This window comes from Geospiza fortis, unplaced genomic scaffold, assembly GCF_000277835.1.
Source record: "Geospiza fortis unplaced genomic scaffold, GeoFor_1.0 scaffold130, whole genome shotgun sequence".
Lineage (NCBI taxonomy): Eukaryota > Metazoa > Chordata > Aves > Passeriformes > Thraupidae > Geospiza > Geospiza fortis.
Genome location: NW_005054300.1, coordinates 11,411,509 through 11,420,396, shown reverse-complemented (window position 1 = coordinate 11,420,396; position 8,888 = coordinate 11,411,509). Strand labels below are relative to the sequence as shown.

At 58.3% G+C, this 8,888-nt stretch overlaps 2 protein-coding genes across 2 annotated transcripts in view; both read left to right on the top strand.

The window, feature by feature from the left end:
* The window catches only part of LOC102036072 (transmembrane protein 150A-like), a 9,877-nt gene extending 1,306 nt beyond the window's left edge, over positions 1-8,571 (top strand). Inside the window, 7 exon segments of the mRNA XM_014309187.2 lie at positions 1,364-1,411; positions 3,553-3,624; positions 3,750-3,817; positions 3,944-4,071; positions 4,933-5,110; positions 6,919-7,062; positions 7,065-8,571. Coding sequence (XP_014164662.1) covers positions 1,364-1,411; positions 3,553-3,624; positions 3,750-3,817; positions 3,944-4,071; positions 4,933-5,110; positions 6,919-7,062; positions 7,065-7,159 — 733 coding nt within the window. The 3' untranslated portion in view covers positions 7,160-8,571.
* A 139-nt stretch (positions 8,572-8,710) lies between these two features.
* NFKB2 (nuclear factor kappa B subunit 2) overlaps positions 8,711-8,888 on the top strand; it is a 10,664-nt gene continuing 10,486 nt past the window's right edge. Inside the window, 1 exon segment of the mRNA XM_031061759.1 lies at positions 8,711-8,843. Coding sequence (XP_030917619.1) covers positions 8,711-8,843 — 133 coding nt within the window.

The following is an 8,888-nucleotide window of genomic DNA, read 5'->3' as shown; positions in this document are numbered from 1 at the left end:
TGGAGGGATGGCTGGATGGCTGGATGGCTGGATGGATGGATGGATGGATGGATGGATGGATGGATGGATGGATGGGTGAACAGTACTAGTCCACCCCAGAAGTCCATTTCTCAGGCCTTAACACAGGTAAGCAGTGGATGAAGGACTTTTCTCAAAGGCATCAAGAGGTTCAATATAGGTGGTGGGACTTCCTGGGGTGTGGGATGGGGCAAATGCACCCCACATGCCTGCAGGTCTTCACGACAAAGCTGATTGTTCCTGGTGCTAGGAACTTATGCTGCAAAGTTCCGAGGTGTTCCCTCAGACACCTTGCAAAGCATGGGCTGTCTCCCATGAGTGACCCTGGGGGGCAGATGCACCTCCGGACCAAAGCAGCACAGGTGGCAGTTGCTGCTTATGATCCTCACAGCCTGAGCTACCCTGGGAGTGGCTCTTTTGGAGACCTGTGCTGGGAGATGGCTCGGTGAGGGTTCTGCTCCTTGGTGGCTGGGAAAGCTGTTCCTTGGTTTCCCCCACCTGTGCTGCTCTTTGCCTCTGTTCTGGGATCATCCTTTTGCAGCCCAGCTGTTACACGGCCACCTCGGGCAGGAGAGGAGTTTTCATACTGGTGTTGGGGCCTATTTTTAACCTGAGCTGTTCACAACCACCAGTGATTTGAACAACAGGGTGCTGCCCACTGCTGTGGCTGCTGGGCAGGAGGGCTCCTGGATGGCTGGGATGGGGGCCATGGGGCTGAGAGTCCTTGGAGTGGAGCAGGATGCATGTCATGAACCGCCTGTTACACTGACTGAGGCACAAGGGTGACTCCACAGTGACATGCTTGATGGAGCTGCTCTCCCCATGATGCCCTCCCAGAGCACTTTTCCAGACTTCCTTTAGCTCATTGCTGGCCAGCCAGGGGCTGGGGGAAGCACGGCAGAGCCAGCACCACGGGGTGTCACCTGGCTCAGCTGTGGGCTGGTGGAGACCCCCAATTGGCAGGGGCATGCCAGGGAGGCTCTGTGACAGAGCAGTCCCCCAGAGCCTGTGGAGCACTGCAGCGCGATGGAGAAGAGGCCCCACAGAAGCAGCTGCACTGAACTGGAGCAGGAGGTGGCTCTCAGCAGGGATGGGGGTACAAGGCAGGGGAACCTGGTCCCAGCAGTGGGAGTTCTGTGGAGCATGTGCTCCTGCACTTGTTTTTCTTTTTCCTGCTTTGTAAAGCTGGGGGGTGCCCCAGGATGAGTGCTGGCCCCTGGCAGGCAGTGAGGCCTGTATCCTCTGCTCTGGCAGCTAGTCCCTGGGGCTGCTCTGGGTGCTGGCAGGGAAAGGGGGTGCAGGGAGGCGGGTGGCTGTGGTAACCCTGTTGTTGTCTCTCCTCCAGATATGCCATGGCACTGTCCAACAACCACATCTGCCCTGTCCACAACTGGTAAGGCCTGTGGGAGAGCAGGGGCTTTTGGCACATCCTGGCTTGATTAAAGAACTCATAATGCTGAGTCCCTCCATACCTGTCCCACTTCAAGTATGCCAAGCTGTGCTAGACCACTGGGTAGCTGAGGCACTCCCTGCACCATGACTGTGCTGAAGGGGGTCGGGGATGGTGGGAGCATTAAAGGGGCACAGAGCTGCCTTCTTCCCCAGCAGACATGGTGGTGATGGAGTGCAAATGCCACAGGGCACATGCCTCCTGCCCAGCCCCGTGGCTTTTGGGAGCAGAACAGCTTGGGATCAAGCTGCTGTCAGGGCTGGGCTGCCCTCCCTCCCCTGCTCAGGCTCTCTGTGGTAAGGGCTACTCTGCTGAACAGTCCAACCTCGCTGCAAACCAGGCAGGGGAGAAGGAGGCCTTTCAAAAAACACAGCATGGAGAAAGTATGAAAATAAGTGGTCAGGGAATTACAGAGGGCTGTGTGTCTCCATGGAAAAGGTTGTGACTTGCTTGCTTGAGGCTAAATCTGGCAGTGCCAGGGGGATGGGATGGTCCTGCAGCACCCAGACACCCCATGGGCAGAACTGCCTGCAACACCCCCAGATGGGGGATGAGGCGTGGAAGAGACAAGGGCTGGGAAAAGAAACACTGTTTGGTCTCTTGGCAACTCCTTCTGCAGGGTTTTTGGCTTGTAGCGTCGCCTTAAAAATCTGCCCAGAAAGATCCATGTTAGTTTAATTCTTGCTGGAGTGTTTGAAGAAGTGAAAAAAAAAACCTGCTGCCATTTCCTGCCTGATGGCTGATTCTGCCCTGGGAAGAATGTGTGTGTCGGGCTGTCTCTGCCGCACAGCACAGCCAGCCCTTAATGACTAATAATGCTTCCCGGCCTGGGGCTGCTTGCTTTAAACAAAATAATAATAAAAAAAACCTCCCAAACCAAACACAGCCCCAAGAGCAGCCTTTGAGGAGGCCGTGGGGCTCCACGCCTCGCTTGGGTTTAGTGGTTGGAAAACAAAGGCACCAGTAAACTGAGGAGACTGAAAAAACATCAGAGCTCAACCCAGCCCTTTCCAAAAAGGCTTTTTTAACCATGTGCTTGCTGCATTGCTGGAGGTGGTGGATGGACAGCCTGGGCGAGGGATAGGGCAGCACTGTTCCCCCACAGCTCCCCCCACAGTTGCTATCCCCCCTCAGTCCCCCTGCCGCGTGAGACTCAGGGTGCCTGAGGAGGCCCTTTGGGGCAGAGAACTTTGCACTCACTGCCTGTGGTGTGAGCAGGGGTTCCACTAAGCCATGCCAGGCAGAGGTGCTGGATGCCTGGGTGATGCTGCAGCAAAGAGACACACAAAACCCCAGTCCAGTGTGTGCCAGCTCCTGGGAGAGTTGTGAGGCTGAGGACACATGAACCCCGTGGTGGAATTTGGTTAGGGTTGCAGGCAGCAGCTGTGGTACAGGAAGGGCTGATAAGAGTTCGGGGTGCTGGACTCACGGGCTCTGTGGGTGCAGGAGGCGCTCTCAGCGCACTGTGGTGGGTGCAGGCAGCAGAGCCCTGCCCAGCCCGGGCGCACTGCTGGTGTGCTGGCTCCAGGGCAGCCTGGGGCTGGCTCTGGTCATGCTGTCCCTCAGGCAGTGCCTCCCAGCTCCTGCCCTCCCAGGTGTGGTGGCACTGACGCAGGGGTGCCTGTGGCTGTGGGGGCCATTCCCCACACAGCTCAGCATTCCAACCCATCCCCTGCAAACCTGGAGCAGTCAATGGCTGCGTGCCCAGCTTCGCTGGTGTTTCCATCCCGGGAATATGTGAGGGGGCTGGTAGGTGGGTGCTCCTGCTCCTGTCTGGGTGTGGGGCTGCCAGAACCCCCTGAGCCCACACCCCGGCCCACACAGCCTCTGCCCTGCCATGGCCTCTCCCTCACAGAAGGGGGCTCTGGGTGAGCAGCAGAGCCAGCAGGCAGGGGACAGGCTGTGGAAACACAGGCGTGATTCTGCCTGTTGGGCACTGGGTCACTCCCTGGAGGTTGTGGGCACATCCCTGGGTTTGGGCTGAACTCACTGCACAGCAACTCGGCTGCCCTTGCAGGGCAGGAGACAGGATTGTCCTGGGCAGTGTCTGGGCTCTCCTAACCCTGTTCCTTTGCTGCTGGCAGGAGTTACAACCAGTCATGTGACATGGATGGCCCCAGCTCCTGCTGCACGCTGGATCACATCCCCCTCGTCAGGTGAGCAGCCTCAGCGTGGGGGCAGAGCTGTTCTGAGACCCCTCTGGGGCAACCCAGGAGGGAGCCAAGCACACACCCCAGTGCCCCCTGTCTGAGTGCTCTGTGGGTTTTGTTTGTCCCCACAGCAAGTGTGGCACCCTGCCTCCCGAGAGCTGCTTCTTCAGCCTCATCTGCAGCCTGGGCTCCTTCATGGGTGAGTGCCTGCTGCCGGGGAAGCAGGGCTGGGAGAGGCTGCCCTGCACCCCCCCGGCATGGGGCAGCAGTGGGTGAGGGAGCTGCAGACAGTGGTGTGTGACAGGGCTGTGTTTCCCTCCTGCAGTCATCCTGGTGGGCCTGCTGCGCTATGCCCACCTCCTGGAGCGTCTGGGGCCGTCCCTCCTCCACACCCTGGGGCTGGCCACTGGCTGGGTCTGCGCTGCTGGCCTCACCATGGTGGGCAACTTTCAGGTAAGGCATCTCCTCAGGAGCCCCTGGGGTAGGGGGCAAGAGAGGGCCTTGGCTGGAGTGGGGCAGTGGCTGTGCTCAGCAGGGTAGGGTTTGGGGTTGTCAGTTTGGTCCAGCATCCCATCCATGCAATCCTTCCCTTCCCCTGAGTCAGTGCCATGCTTCCCAGGGTACTGGGTGTCCTCTTTGTTTATTCATAGTTCAAGTCCAGATGAAGCTGCTGGGTTTCATTAAACCCTTACCTGAGCCCCCTCTGCACTATCTGTCCTCTCCATGGACGTGTGCGGGGGCAGGGACATGCTGTTCAGGCTGCTCCTGATCCTGCCCAGGGGGTGATGCCAGGAAGCTGTCGGGGCAGAGCCTGTGCTCTCGGGGAGCAGAGCGGGCCCAGGCTTGGCAGCGCACGGCGGTGCTCAGCCCCTGCCTGCTCTGCCAGGCCCCGGCCTCCCGGCAGCCAGTCCCTCCCCTTGGCAGGAGGCTGCTGCCCACACCAGCCCCGGGAGGAGCTCTGCAGGCCCCGATCCCCCTTGTGGCCCAGCCGTGGTGAGTGGCGCTGGGCTGTGACCCTCGGGAGAGGTGCAGGCAGTCCCTGATGTTGCTCAGGGCAGAGGGCAGCCCCTGCCCCTGGGCACAGCAGGGCTGCTGGCCCATGGATAAAAGAAACAGAGCTCTTTGAGATCCCAGCAGTAGATGGTGGATCCAAGTCTGCTCTTCAGCCTGGAGTCAGGCACAGGGTGAGCTGCCTGGCCCTGCTCCCAGCGCTGTCTGCACCCCTTCCTGGGCAGGAGTACAACTCCTGGAGCAGAGTCACGCTGTGATAGGCAGTGTCCCAGGGAGTTGGCACTGATGGTTTCTTCCCCACAGGTGGATCACGCCAAGGTGCTACACTACATTGGGGCGGGGGTGGCCTTTCCCACCAGCATGCTGTTCCTCCTCCTGCAGTCCATCCTCACCTACCGCATGGCTAAAACCCGAGGGCAGTACTGGACTGGCCACTTACGGAGCATCCTCACCACCGTGGCCTTCTTCACCCTCGTCTTCAGTATCCTCAGGGGTGTGGGAAGAACACTGGGAATCAGCTGGTGAATGGTGGTCCTCACAGTGGGGTATATGCCCCAAATTCTCTATCCTTTGGTCTGGCAATGAGGCATGGTGCCAGGAGAGGAGCTGGGCAGGGCACTGAGAGTGGGCAGCTCCTGCAGGTGTAGGCTAGAGGAGAAGCAGTACCAGGGCTGGGCAGGGGCTGAGGAGGGGAAGGGATGCTGGTGAACATCTCTTGGAGTGCTGGCATGCCCCAAACCAGCTGTGCCCTGGCTGCTGCAGCCCAGCCACCACTGCAGGCTCCAGTCACACACCACCCAGGTCTGGTTAATTGTTGGACTTTTTTAATGGGACAAAGGTATTTTGAGCCCTTGGCAATGCAAAGTCCACCTGGGTTACCTCTCTGACAGAAGCTGAGTACAAAAGCGCTGTGTGCAGGTGCCAGGTGGGTGTATGGCAGCACCTCTGCCAGCTAGAACTTCTGGGCACTCGCCAGCCAACCTGCCCATGGGACAAGGAAGGGTTCGGTGAGCAGGTACTGGGGTCTGCAAACACTTTACCAGGGAGGGAGGTCATGGCATCAGGTGGGCTGGAGCTCAAAGAATGGTCCCAAGTGTGTAGCTGGGGAGTGAGGAGCTTATTTGGGACTGAGGTTGGGGACAAATTGGGAAATAAAGTAGTGGTTATTGGGCAGGAAGGGGAAAAAGCCTGCAGTGTCCATGGATCCCAAAGAGGCTGGCTGGGGTCTGGCTGAGATGAGCTGCACAAGAGGAGCCTGGGGGTGCTGACAGGCCTGTCACATATCAGAGGGTCCTGCTCTGTCACCACAGCAGGCAGGCAGGCTGGGAAGCAGGCTGGGAAGCAGGCAGGGAGCTGGTGGAGGCAGGACTGCTGCAGGGCCATGCCAGCTGGGAGGGACAGGAAGGGCATGTAAGGACAAGAAAGACAGGAGTAGTGCCCGTCTGCTGTGGCCATTCTGCTCTGTAAGCTCTGGGACTGGCAGTGGGCAAGCAGTAAGCTGTGATGTGGACAGTGTGGGGAGAGGGCTGGGATCTTTTCTGGGATGGGTGGAGTGAGCAGAGGGCTCTACACTGTACAGGTCAGGTCCCTGCTTCTGCAGCTCTCCCAGATCTTGGTCTCACTTGCAGAAGGGATGGTACTGCTGGAGGCTTTGCCTGGAGGGCTGGGGAATGTACCTCTTCCCCTCACCCGTGGTAGCTCTTGCAGTAGGTTTCCCTGGAGATTTTTGGTGGGGATGAGAGAAGGATAAAGAAATCCTGGTAGTGGTAGGATCTGGAGAAGTGGGAGCTGGCCCCGTCTCTGGGTGGGCCAGCCTGCAGCACAGAAGGACAGGAGGTGCTGCAGGACTGGGATGCAACAGTCCAAACCATGTTTCAAAGGCTGAGTTTTATCATCTTTGACTGCATTCTGTGAGGGGATGGAGACCACCAGCATGGCTTGTGGAAGAGGCAAGGAGTGTGGGGAAGTTGAGCATCTGGGCACGTGGCTTGCACTGAGACCTGCAGCCTGAGCTCATCCTGCCCTGGCCTCTTCAGATAATCCCGGCCTGGCATCGGTGATTTATGAAGGCTGGTTTGGGCACATGTACCACCACTTCACCTGTGCCAGGGCCCTTCTGGTGCTGGGAGAAGCCCGTGGGGGTTTCTCAGTGTTAGGAGTGGTGGTGATGTACCCATCCTGCAGAGGATGGGTACTCACATCCACCCCAGCATGCAGTGACAGTGGGACATGGCTCTCCATGGGGTGGCTGGGGTTCAGCTGTACTATCCTTGACTGAGATACCCTCAGGTGGTGTGTTCTTCATCCAGGAGAGCTTTGTGCTACAGCATGTGGCTGCCTTGTGTGAGTGGATATTCATCATTGATGTCCTGGTTTTCTACGGCACGTTCACCTTTGAGTTTGGGGCCATCTCCACAGACACCTTCCTGGTCCTGAAGCCAGCCGGGCCCCCAAAAGTTACAAAGGCGAGAGCAGCCTGTCCAGTACAGCCCACATCCACAGCCACGTGGAGGGCCTGGCTATGGCCTGACCCCCACAGGAGGCAGCCCAGAGTGGAGACCCCAAACTGGGCTCTGCCAGTGACTCCCCACCTTGAATATCTCTGAAAACCCCGCTGCTGTGTGTGTGTGTGTGTGTGTGTGTGTGTTTATGTGTGTCTGTTTATGTGTTTGTATATGTGTGTGTGTGTTTATGTATTTTTGTGTGTGTGCGCACGTGGGCCTACAGTGCCCTCCACTCTCAGCAGCACTGTGTCCAGTGCTCCTCTGGCAGCTGCTGCCCCTGCAAGAGCTGTCCCTTCCCTGCCCACAGGGTTTGGGGTCACTGCTGGGATGTGGGGATGCCAACCTGGTGCTATCAGCAGAGCCAGGAGCTGCCCCTGAGCCTCTGGGGTAGCCTGGTCTGAGTCAGGCTGCTGAAGGCAATCATACTGAGGCTTCCTCCCATAAGGGATGTGGTGGGCTGGAAGGGAATGAGATCTCTGTTCTTCCCTCCTCCACAGGGGTAAGCCAGCCTTCCAGCTGGCTACTGTGACTGTCAGAGGAGCCAAAAACACAGAGTGCCTTTTCCCTTGGGAAGTGACTGCACTGCCAGTCCGCTTGCAACCCCAGTGAGGGTGGCAGCAGGGGCTCTCTCCCTCCTGCCTTCCCAGGTGGGTGTGGTGTCTCACTCTGCTGCAGGATGGCACCAGCAGCCCCAGCTGGACTGTACTGACACCCCCCCCTGCCCTGTGCCAGGGCTCTCACTGCTCAGGGCCTTCTATGCCATCAGTCAATGGCTTTTCCTGCATTTTTTCAGCTTTGAGAATTGATGAGGCAGGTTTCACCTCCCTGGTCACAGCATTTCCCTGCTTCCAGCTAGTTTGGGAAATGAGTCTTCAAATTTACCATCATACAGGGGATGCCCTACAGGCACCGTGCCTGCTGGCCAGGGGACTTCTGCTCTGTGCTGCTGCCAGCCCAAGCTGTCCCAGGGAGTGCAGCCATGGAAAGGGGAAGCACTTCTGTAGGAGCAGAGGAAGTGTGTGCCCCATTCTTCTGGGACTCCCAAATCCGTCCTCTGGTGCCTTGGCCAATGCATCCCACTCAGCTGCAGCATCCTTGGGCTGTCCTGGGCAGGGGGCTGAGGTGTCGAGGGGTGTGAGTGCTGTGTGTGCGTGCATGTGTGTGTATGCATAGATCTACAAACATATATATATATATATATACACATACATATATATATATATAGTCTCCTTGTCCCTGGAGAGGGGCATTTGCTGCTGCTGCTGTGCGCATTGATCAAGTTGGGCTTTCCTATTTGCCCACCTTTTCCAAACCGGCCTGTAAATCCACCAGTATATGTAGTTCAAAGAGGAGCCTTTCTGACTTTTGTATCTAATATATTTTTTAAAAAGTATATATAAAGACAACAGTGAATTTACAATAATAAAAGTGAAAATCATCCATGGGTGAGGCAGACGGTCCTTCCCCGCTGAGTAGCAGCTGGCCTTGGGAATGGGGTGAAGGGTCCTGTCCCTCCCCTCGGGGGACAGCCATGAGCCCGGGGCTCGGTTCCCTGACCCGAGTGCCACGGACAGGCGATGTCGCCAGCATGCAGCAGCCTGGAGTTGCCCGTCCCTTCGGGGGTCCCCCGGCCCGCCCTCCCGCTGTCTCCGCCGGGCGGAGCCGGGTCCGGGAAGCCCCGGGAGGCGGAGCCGGGTCGGGACTTTCCCGGTACCGCGGCCGAGGCGCGCCGGCCGGCCTGCGGCGGGGGGGGGG